At 37.1% G+C, this 12,375-nt stretch overlaps 1 protein-coding gene across 4 annotated transcripts in view; it reads right to left on the bottom strand.

The window, feature by feature from the left end:
- Positions 1-12,375, bottom strand: part of LOC136030176 (leucine-rich repeat flightless-interacting protein 2-like) — a 70,857-nt gene that overhangs the window by 37,132 nt on the left and 21,350 nt on the right. Inside the window, exon 1 of one of the 4 annotated variants that reach the window (XM_065708914.1) lies at positions 11,695-12,323. The exons of 2 other annotated variants lie outside the window; for them this stretch is intronic. In XM_065708914.1, coding sequence (XP_065564986.1) covers positions 11,695-12,177 — 483 coding nt within the window. In that variant the 5' untranslated portion in view covers positions 12,178-12,323. Of the gene's footprint in view, positions 1-11,694; positions 12,324-12,375 lie in introns of those variants that run through there. One more of the 4 variants, XM_065708913.1, reaches the window with a different exon arrangement.

The raw sequence follows: 12,375 nt of genomic DNA, 5'->3' as shown, positions 1-12,375 counted from the left end.
GCGACCCTTTTCTAAGTGCATTTTAAACATCCGTGTATTTTTAATGTCCGGTGTCTATGTAAATAAGTCTATGTAAATATATACATGTGTTTGTCTAAATATGTTTCAAAAATTTTGTAGTTTATTTATTTATGTATTAAAGAAACAATGTCTAGTATTTTCATTAATATCTATTCAATAGATTCAGCTTAGTTTCGGTTAGTCGTATTTCGAAACCGTGGGAGTATGTATCAATTTGTAACTCCATTCAGATCATTACTTTGCGGACCTTCAATGTCTGGCAAAACAACACTTTTAACAGAAACAATTCAAAATCGTGGCAAAAGGTTTTTAGAAAACCCAAAAATATCTATTATTGCTATAGTGTGCGACAAGAGTTCTATGACGAAATAAAGAGTATTACTCCAAACATAAAATTAATATGGGGACTTCATACGTTAAGTATCACAGAACATTCCGATAGATTTATCGGAATGTCTAAAACTACGAAACTAGGAAAATAGCTTCTTTTTTATAGATGAAGCAAACTCGTTGATTATTGATGATTTTGCTGAGTCAATTGAAAAATGGTCTCAGAAAATATTCACGGTGCAGTCCCATCACAAAAAATTTCTTTAACTCCATAATCTCCATAATCTCTTTCATCAGAGTAAATGTATGAAAACACTTGCTTTGATTTGTACTTATTATATCATACAAGGTTGATATATATGTATATATATATATATATATATATATATATATATATATATATATATATATATATATATATATATATATATATATATATATATATATATATATATATATTATATCATACAGGGTTGTTCATGATTCAAGTTCTCTTCTAAGTTTAAACAAGCAAATTATTTCATGGTGAACGGAAATTATTACTCTCGGCATACAATAATGCTAATAATAAACCTTATGGACACATTCTATTGGATCTCAATGAAAACACGGCCAAAGAGCTACGTGCAGTCACGGATAATTTTGGTAATGAAATTACCGTATATCTACCCGTGAATAGTAAAAAAGGTCATTAGTCGTCATTATGACATTTAGGAAACTACAAGAAAACGGATATTTATTTTCCGTCCTAGTTAATTCAAAACAGCAACTTGGGAAGGCTGTACTGAAACATGGTATTGACAATGAATTCATTGATCTCCTATATGAGCTTTGTTTAAATTTAGTTGAAGGTAACGTTGAACTGCCAGAGGGTGTTAGGCAACAGACAAAGCAACATCGTCCACTTGTACGAGCCCTAGCTCGCAAAAAGAAAGGAAAAGGTTTGAAAAGAAAAAGACCTATACAAGCGGATGGTAATTTCGTTTCATTGTTACTGCTGATAACCGTGGGACTTGTAAACAGTGTTCTCTAGAAATGGGTAAATCCTACAAATGGACGCCTACAGAAATCGCTCTTTCACCTTAAGAGCACTTTGAACATAACCTTAATAAATATATAAACAATGAGACGATTGCCAACGATAAAAATTAATTTTGCTTCGAAATGCCCTTCGATGGGTCGAAAAGCATAAACCCCACCGTAAAAGACTGCTCAAAGTAAATGTCATTGATCAGTCTCCAGCTTCTGAAAGTCCCGAAATTTTAAAACCACCAAAACAAGAAGAAGAGGATTTATCTAAAGGTTTATCAAGTATTGCAGACCTAATGCCTCAATCGTATCGTGAGCACAGTAAATGTCTTGACTTATATCGCTGAAAATGAACATGTGCAAATTGTTGAAGTAAGAATGAAGTTATAATCTTCGGAAAGAGTTACAATTAATTGATTTGGTATCAGATTTAATTGCGAATTGTAATAGAATTGAATATTTTGAGTCACTTGTAAAAGACTTGAATCGTTTGAGTAAAGTTTTAGTCTTCAGTAAAGTTTTAGTCTTCAAGATTCCCAAAAAGTCTTATTGGGAATAAACATATTTTATATCGATTAAGGGAACATGGAGAAATATCAAAACATATATCGTTTCGGATAGCACGCCAATTGGAGATGATGATGTAAGAGGTATTAATTGAAAGCATCATTCTACCACATTTAGTATGCAAAAGGGCAGTAGACGCTTCGCACCGCATTTATGTTCAAATTGACTCAGATTTTGAAATGAGTTTATGAAAATATCGGTGAAGCGGGAAGTTTAAGCTCCCCCACACACTTACCCGTGTCGCTGGAGTTGAAAAGAAGTTGGCAACAGAGTATTTCCAGAATGAATCCAACTACAATCTCCACCAAAATTACAAAGTTCACAGTAATCATTATCAAACAAGAGCTAAGAGCTCATATGGCACTTGTGACGAGGTCGGAAGAGCCGAGAGCTCATATGGTACGAGGTCGGAAGAGCCAAGAGCTCATTTGGACGAGGTCGGAAGAGCCAAGAGCCAAGAGCTCATTTGGCACTTGTGAGAAGGTCAGAACCTAAAGTTAAACTTTATAGCACAAGATCCTTCTAAATATCAAATTTCATTAAGATCTGGTCACCCTTTCGTAAGTTACAAATACCTCAATTTTCAAAATTACCTCCCCCCTCCCAATTCCACCAAAGAGAGCAGATCCGGTCCAGTTATGTCAGTCACGTATCTTAGACAGGTTTCTATTCTTCCCATCCAGTTTCATCCTGATCTCACCGCTTTAAGTATTTTCTAAGATTTCCGGTCCCCCCAACTGCCCCCCCCCCCAATTACGTTTGATCCGGTTGAGATTTAAAATAAGATATCAGAGTTACGAGGTCCTTCTAAATATGAAGTTTCATGAAGATCCGATCACTCCTTCGTAAGTTAAAAATACGTTATTTTTCTTATTTTTCAGAATTACCCCCCCCCCCCCCCCGCAATTGAGCGGATCCGTTCCAATTATGTAAATTACGTATGCAAGACTTTTGCTTATTTTTCCAACCAAGTTTCATCCCAATCCTTCCAATCTAAGGGTTTCCCATCATTTTAGGTCTCCCCACCCCAAACTTCCCCCAATGTCACCAGATCCGGTCAGGATTTAAAATAAGAGCTTTGAGCCACGATATCCTTCTAAAAATCAAATTTCATGGAGATCCAATCACCCATTCGTAAGTTAAAAATACCTCATTTTTTCTAATTTTTCAGAATTAACCCCCCCCCCCCCAACTACCCAAAAGAGAGCGGATCCGTTCCGTTTATGTCAATCATCTATCTAGGACTTGTGTTTATTTTTCCCACCATGTTTCATCCCGATCCCTCCACTCTAAGTGTTTTCCAAGTTTTAGGTTTCCCCCTCCCAACTCCCCGCCCCCATCACCAGATCCGGTCGGGATTTAAAATAAGAGCTCTAAGACACGATATCCTTCTAAACATCAAATTTCATTGAGATCCGATCACCCGTTCGTAAGTTGAAAATACCTCATTTTTCTAATTTTTAAGACTTACTCCCCCCCTCCCAACTACCCCAAAGAGAGCAAATAAGTTCCGATTATGTCAATCATGTATCTGGGACTTGCGCTTATTTTTCCCATCAAGTTTCATCCCGATCCCTCTACTCTAAGTGTTTTCCAAGATTTTAGGTTTCCCCCCTCCAACTCCCCCCAATGTCATCAGACCCAGTCGGGATTTAAAATAAGAGCTCTGAGACACAATATCATTCCAAACATCAAATTTCATTAAGATCCAATCACCCGCTCATAAGTTAAAAATACTTCATTTTTTCTAGTTTTCCGAATTAACCGGCCCCTTCTCCCCCCCCCCCCAGATGGTCAAATCGGGAAAACGACTATTTCTAATTTAATCTGGTCCGGTCCCTGATACGCTTGCCAAATTTCATCGTCCTAGCTTACCTGGAAGTGCCTAAAGTAGCAAAACCGGGACTTTAGATTTTCCCCCTCCAACTCCCCCCAATGTCATCAGATCCGGTCGGGATTAAAAATAAGAGCTCTAAGACACAATATCATTCCAAACATCAAATTTCATTAAGATCCAAATACCCGCTGATAAGTTAAAAATACTTCATTTTTTCTATTTTTTGCGAATTAACCGGGCCCCCACTCCCCCCCAGATGGTCAAATCGGGAAAACGACTATTTCTAATTTAATCTGGTCCGGTCCCTGATACGCTTGCCAAATTTCATCGTCCTAGCTTACCTGGAAGTGCCTAAAGTAGCAAAACCGGGACCGACAGACCGACAGACAGACCGACAGACCGACAGACAGACCGACAGAATTGGCGACTGCTATATGTCACTTGGTTAATACCAAGTGCCATAAAAACTAAAGCCTCTTCCCTCGCATTATTACAAGCAGTTCTTTCGACTCTAGACGAGATTCAAAGATGTTATAATAACCCATACAAGCATATTTTACTTGCAATCAGTGTTTTTAGTCGCTATACATATGCCGTTCCATTGCGTTTAGAGAGAGGCGATGAAGTTGCTAAAGCCATTAAACCTATCTTTGAACACGATTGTTAATGAAATGTTCAAACGGGTCAGAGTATGTAAAAAAAGGGTTTTATTGAAATATAATACAATACTCTATCATAGTCGTAGTCCAATTTGGTCAAACATTGGCTGAACTTTTGATAAAAACAATTCGACTTTTACATTCAAAAAATTGTATATTAAAAAATACTGCTACTTTTATTCAAGATTTATATAAGATCATGCTGATTTATAATCAACGTCCTCATCGATCCCTGTTCAATCATAGTCCTCTTGAAGTTCATCAGAGTAATAATAAACTAGACATTTTCTTAAACAATATTCGAATGAAAAGGTTCTTAAAAAGAGGAAATTTAATGATGGTGATACAGTTCGAATCAAACGAACTACTAATATCTTCAAAAAGGGGAATTACTAGTGGTCCAGTAAACTTTTTAAAGTATCAAAGGTCTTACACTAACCCTGTAACGTACCGTCTAAATCACATGAGAAAGGAAGAGATTCTTGGGGATTTTTACGAGTATGAATTACAAAAATTTAAAAATAAAGGAATGTATCAAATTGAAAAAATATCAAAGACTCGTACTCACAAGGGTAAGAGACAGTTGCTTGTTTGCTGGCTAGGTAACGCCTCTGATTTTGATTCTTGGACTACGGCTGAAGAGGTTCACAATACCTAATGATTTTCATGCGATATTCATGTCCAATGTCTCTGAACTCCAGTATGGTGATTTGAATAAAACAAGTACTTTTTGGAAAAAATCTCCCCTGCCATTAAGTTCGAGGGAAAATATGAAGTTGCTCTTGTTAATTGTGTTCTTAAAATTTTTTACAATATCTCGAGAAGAGATCGTAAGTATGATTTTAAAGTAGGACCTTTTGACTTCTCTGACGAGGGTTTGGTGGCTCATTTTGACTTTGATTTTTGATCCCTTTGCTAATACACCCTATGAGAAATACAAGAATATGGATGAGCTGTGTCGAGTTAACAACAAAAAAATTGCAAGTCAACAAAAGGGTGGCTTCACATTAAACTACTAAACAGAATAGAGGAGAGTTTACATTACCAATCCATTTGAAAATGGCAGAATTTTCCTCAATGACGATTTACGTGAGGCTCCTGGTTTTAAAGCCATATAATTAGAGCAAAAATTTCAGCAGCAAGGATCATGTTATCTATGCAGACTATGAACCTAGTTCCTCGTCGGACATTTTTATATTTATTTATGTACCTTTGTCGAGACATCGAGAGACGGTAATACCAATGTCCCCCTCTAACGTATTCTTGGACAAAAAACCAGTCACGAGGACATTCACCACTGCAACATTAAGCACCTTCAACATATTCCAGTCATCACTTCGTATTTGGAGCTCAATCAGTTAACACTGAGAAGTGAATTGGGTGATCTTCTAGCAAAAGCAAAAGGTTTGACTGTGATTACATGTCATTTTCGACGTACTCAGTGACATGGCTAATAGAAAAATACTTTTGTTTGTTCTGATATTGATTGCATTGTTGGTACTCTTAGACCAAGACAATTGGGTCATGGAATGGACTATTACAGGAGCCGTTCGTCAATGTTCGGTTACGGTCTCGGCAATTGGTTTGCTAATTTGTATCGCTCTGCTCTACTCCTGGCTAAAGAATATATTGCACCGGTTGCCACGGATTTTGCGTCCTCAACACTACATGATTGGGGCTCTGGGAAGGATTTTAAAGAAAGCGCTTCACAAAATCTCAGGTCCAGCGCGAGATCCCTCGGCGAATGATTGAAACCACGACAAAGGGGTAAAGGTTTAAAAAGGGCGAGAAACACCTCATCACTCATCAGTGTCAACTCAGGTAGGAAGCGTAAAACATCACTCTTGACAAAGAGGAAGAAAAAGAAATCAAAAGTAAAAATCGATAGATCAAAAACAGATTTCTTTTCCAAGAAATGGCACATTTACCACAGAAAGAATCTCACCCTTCAGTCAACTCATCTATAAATCTTTTCAATGTAGAAAATGTCGCTGTGAGTGTACAACATGGTTACTGTAAACAATTTTATCCGCCCTCTGAAAACGTACATTTTCAAATTTATAGGTTTACATGTCGTTGTTAAAAAATTTAATAATGAAAAACCAAGTGAAGCCGAGGGTTTATCCTATGAAAATTGTGTACTACACAATTTGTTTACCCAAATCAGCGCCTAAATAAATAGAACACTGATGAGCACAAGCAACAATCTTTCAAATTATGCAAATTATCAACAGTTTATGTTGATGACACCAATGTCCAATAGGAAATTGACCTCATGTGACAAACTTTATTATATAGCAAAAACAACAAGAGCCGAGACCTCATATGGCACTTGTGACGAGGTAGGAAGAGCCAAGGGTCGGTCGAATTGGGGGAAACGACTGTTATCAAGTCAATTTGTGCATGTCCCTGTCAGGCCTGCCAATTTTCATTGTCTTAGCACATCCAGAAGCACCGAAATCTCCAAAGCGAGGGACCAGCCCCCCAATCCCCCAAAAAGAGTGGATTCGATTCTCCGGTAATGTCAATCACGCATCTAGAGCTTGTGCTTCTTCTCAAACTCGCCAAAGCACTAGAAATTCCCCAACTCCTCCAAAGAGATCAGATCTGGTCCAATTGTGTCAATAACGTATCTAGAACTTGTTCTTATTCTTCCAATCAAGTTTCATCCCCATCTCTCCACTCTAAGTGTTTTTCAAGATTTCCGTTTCCCCCTCCCCCCCCAATGTCCCTGGATCCGATCCGAATTGAAAATGGAGATCATAGACATGACACCTTTCTATATATCAAGTTTCAGTAGTATTCGATCACCCATTAGTGAGATAAACTTACCTCATTTTTCATAATTTCCCCTCCCTCCAGCCCCTCCCCTAAGATGGTCAAATCGAGGAAACGACTGTTATGAAGTCAATTTGTGGAGGTCCCTGACACGCATACCAATTTTCATCGTCCTAGCACGTCCAGAAGCACCGAACCCGCTAAAGCACTGGAGATCCCCAACTCCCGCAAAGAGAGCGGATCCGGCCCGGTTATGTCAACCACATATCTAGGACTTGTGCTTATTCTTCCCACCAAGTTTCATCCCGATCTCTCCACTCTAAGCGTTTTCCAAGATTTCCGGTTTCCCCCTCCAACACCCCCCAATGTCACCGGATCCGGTCAGGATTTAAAATAAGAGCTCTGAGACACGAGATCCTTCTAAAATCAATTTCATTAAGATCCGATAACCCATTTATAAGTCAAAAATATTTTTTCCAATTTTTCCAAATTAACCGTCCTTCCACCCTCCCCCACCCCCAGATGGCCGAATCGGGGAAGCGACTATTTCTGATTTAATTTGGTCCAGTCCCTGAGATGCCTGCCAACTTTCAGCAATCGCTATATTGATCACATATCTAGTTTCGGATCTTCTTCATGTAAAAATTGGGATGATCCGGGATTCGAGCCTGAGACCTCGCAAACCCTAAGCGAGAATCATACTCCTAGACCAGCAAGTCATATTTAAAAAGAACAACCATTTGTTTTATCGGCTGATAAAACTCTTCTCTCGTTCTCGTTCGCTCACTACCCCCCAGGTGGTCGAATTGGGGAAGAGACTATTTCTAATTTAATCTGGTCTAGTCCCTCATAAGCCTGCCAACTTTCATCGTCCTAGCTTATCTGGAAGTGCCCGAACTAGCAAAACCGGGAAGCCAGACAGACAGACAGACGGTTGGAAATTGCGATCGCTATATGGCACTTGGTAAGTATCAAGTGCCATAAAAAACAAAACGAGAGTATCCTAGCACCGTATCAGAGCATATGATTCATGTAGAATATACAAGTATTGAAAGAGATAGGCTGAATCAAAGTGCCTGTCTCTGCCATCTCGTACAAAAAAAGAAAGGTCAGAATAGCAACAAAATGCTTCCGAGTGACAATTCTATGTTGACTAATCAGTCAGAATTCTTCTAAAAGTTAAATGTAAAATCTCCCAGTTTCTTAAAACATACTGGTACTCGTCCCTAAATAAATAAAGCATAGTCAATTCAAAGTGAACGATCCTTATAGACAATTATTTGCTAACTTCATTTGAATGCGTCTGTTACATTTATCCGAAACTACATTCATATATTCATCGGTAGTATTGTACAGCCTAACATCTAGGGGGGGGGGGGTGTTCAATGTATTTTTTGGTCAGAGGGGGAGGGCAAAAACATTAAAACTACATTTAAGGACCCACATTTGTCCAAAAGTTCTTTACATCCATTTTGAGTAGGGGGAAAATTTACCCCTTAACCTCCCTTTTTTTGGAATACAGGACTTGGATTATATTTTTATATAGGTTTTTGATCATAATTGGTTCTTGAAATGTCAACGAATGTCAAAATATACGAAACTGGAGGGATGAAAAAAAAAATACTTACCAAAAACAGGAATTTAAGATATTTATTTATCAATGTGTACGCATAACCAAGCTAGCGAGATTTATTCAAGCTCTTTCTGGTATTTTCTTTAAATAATTGTTAAGAGTTTAAGGAACACAACTTTTTTTTTAAATTCACGGTATAGATTCCTTAACACATTGTATATTTTCAGTCTCCTTGTGCACTTCAGTTTTTTCTGTTCGTTTGTTTGTTGTTGTTGTTTTTTTTTGGGGGAGGGTCTAAATTTTTTGGCGGCCAAAATTGCAAATAATTTGAAAATAGAAAGGAACCTGTTTTCAGCTATGTAGTAATGCATTAGTTGCACACCAACTTGTAGGGGGGGGGAGGCAATGGATCTTACAAAGGGGGACCTACAGTATCAGATGCATATTCCCAAATACACATTATTGCAAATATGCAGGTTCTTTGTATCAATTAAATAAAAAAAAAAAGTTTTTTAACTGAAAGTAAGGAGCGACATTAAAACTTAAAACGAACAGAAATTACTTCGTATATGAAAGAGGCTGCTTCCTCATCAGCGCCCCTCTCTTTACGCTAAAGTTTGACTCTTTCTTTCAATTCTTCTTTTTAAAACAGTAAAAAACTTTAGCGTAAAGAGCGGGGTGTTGATGAGGAAGCAGCGTCTTTCATATACGAAGTAATTTCTGTTCGTCTTAAGTTTTAATGTCGCTCCTTACTTTCAGTTAAAAAAAACTTGTTTTTTTTTTTTATTTAGTTTCTGAACGTTTTTGAATCAATGCATGTTTTGATTTTGGCTCTCCGCAAAGGAATAATCAACACGAAATTTATATTTTTTTTATTTTTTTTGCTAAATGGCTTTCTCATAATTTTGACTGAATGATTTTGAGAGAAAAAGAGCGGGGGAGGAAGCCTAGTTGCACTCCGATTTTTTGGTTAATTAAAAAGGCAACTAGAACTTTTAATGTTTTACGAATCTTTTTATTAGTAAAAGATTTACGTAACTTATAAATTAGCTAACGTAAAGAACTTCTGTATTCTCATGTTTTTATTACATATATGAGGGGGTTCGCCCCCTCGTCAGTACCTCGCCCTTTACACTAAAGCTTAAATTTTGTCCCAATTTAATAAGAATGACCCCTGAATCACAAAAACCGTAGAATAAATAGTTGAAATTACTAAAAATACTTTAGCGTAAAGAGCGAGGTATTAGCAGTAGGTGAGCCCCTCATATGGGTAATAATTTCTGTTTTAAGTTTTAATGCTGTTCCTTACTTCCAGCTGAAATAACTTTTTCATATTTATTTTTTAATAGTTTTTTTTTAATAATGCTACTAAATCCTGCTCTCCCTTCATGAAAATTTTCTTCTCCCGTGACAAATTCTCGATGGAAAGTTCCCCCAGCATATCCCCCTCTTCTCAGCCCCTCCCCCAACCAAAAAATTCTCCTGAAAACGCCTGTGCACTTCCCAATAACCATTATTATATGTAAGCACTGGTCAAAGTTTGTAACTTGTTGCCCCTCCCACGGGGACTGTGGGGGAGAAAGTCGTCCTCAAAGACATAGTTATAAGGGTTTTCGACTACGCTGAATAAAATGGTTATCTCGGAATTTTGATCCGTTGTCTTTGGGAAAATAATTAGCGTGGGAGGGGGCCTAGGTGCCCTCCAATTTTTTTAGTCACTTAAAAAGGGCACTAGAACTTTTCATATCCGTTAGAATGAGCCCTCTTGCAACATTCTAGGAGAGCTGGGTTTATACGATCACCCCTGGGGAAAAAAAGCAAAAAAAAACAACAAAAAAACAAATAAACACGCATACGTGATCTGCCTTCTGGCACAAAATGCAAAATTCCACATTTTTGTAGATAGGAGCTTGAAACTTTTACAGTAGGGTTCTCTGATACGCTGAATGTAATGGTGTGATTTTCGTTAAGATTCTTGGACTTTTAGGGGGTGTTTTCCCCTATTTTCTAAAATAACGCAATTTTTTTCAGGCTCGTAACTTTCGATAGGTAAAACTAAACTTGATGAAACTTATATATTTAAAATCAGCATTAAAATGCGATTTTTTATGTAGCTATTCGTATCAAAATTCCATTTTTTAGAGTTTTGGTTACTATTGAGCCGGGTCGCTCCTTACTACAGTTCGTTACCACGAACTGTTTGATATGGGGGAGGGGATTTACTCAACAAACTCGCTTTTTTTAAGAATATGGTTGGATTAAGCGGGCAAGAGTGATCCCGAGGGGTGGCAGCTCCTCTTTGATTGTAGAAAATTTGTATAGTAAAATATACAATTGTAATCAAATCTGTGCCAACACAGATGGAGGGGGCAGGAAACCGTCCAAAAAAATATTGTCAGAAACGATCTTAAACAACAATTAGAAATGTAAAAAATTGATTTTTAGAATTTTAGGCTTGTCCCCTAACCCAAATATTTTTTCGCTCAATCTCCTAGATTTAGAAAAACACTTTTTTGGTGTTTTCATTGCAAAAACTGAAAACAACAAAATTATCTCCCGCTTATTCCCACGAAATGACGGCATTCCAAAAAGTTGGTGGGGCAGTAGCCTCCCATTAAATATTAAATAACTTCTGTTCTAGAGTCATTCTATCATTTCTTATATATATTGTTATTACCAACAGAGTATTTGATACGGTGCAATATTGTATCTGCATTATATTCTTTAAGCTATATTCAGTTCCTCCTGTACTTTTTCAAAAGCCATTATTTGATAATAAAAATCCCATAAAATAACTAAGTGAAAAAAATATGTTTATGATCTAATAATTCTTTATATTCACTTTTATACTCCATTTATTACTCAATTAAACTATTTGAATACTTTAATACAATCCTTACTTCATCATTGGATTTCCCAAAAAAATCAACTATAAAATCCTTTTCGTCATTTTCGTCCGTCACCGATAGTTCCTTCGTCAGTTTTTGTCTTGCTTTACACCCTCTTGGAGTAAGATCTCCATAATTTGACAGACCAATACAGCTCGGCTCTCCTATCTGGTCTGCTAGATCCACTAATAGTTCGTTATCTTCAAAACTTTTTACACTTAAACTCCTCAAGACTTTTTTTGTGGGCTCAAGTGTAGTTGAGCTATGATGGGCAACATTACTTTGCCCAATCACGTCTAAACCTTCCAAATCTTGACTGAACCGGTCGTCGCCCCGTGTGCTTAGCAAACATTTTGAATCCGGGGCATTATTAGAGCCTGGATTTACTTCTAAAAATTGCTCACTTTCCTCTTCAATAATCGACTCTTTGTTTTCTTGCACAATACTTTCTGTACTTCTAGCAGAATTAGGAATTAAATCATATTCACATTCCATTTTGTCAAATCCCCTTCAACTTTATTATTTGCTTCTGAACACAATTTTTAAGGATGAAAAATTTCAATTCATACACTTTACTCATAAACAAAATTTGTAGAACAAGAAAAACAAAAATCCACAATTTTCAAGTCAACTCCTACGTAAACTAATAAAAGACGGGAAATTTCTAAAGCGGTTTACAGTGTAATCTGGCCA

Source organism: Artemia franciscana, chromosome 8 (genome assembly GCF_032884065.1).
Source record: "Artemia franciscana chromosome 8, ASM3288406v1, whole genome shotgun sequence".
In the NCBI taxonomy this organism is placed as follows: Eukaryota; Metazoa; Arthropoda; class Branchiopoda; order Anostraca; family Artemiidae; genus Artemia; species Artemia franciscana.
This window is presented reverse-complemented; position numbering and strand designations above follow the sequence as displayed.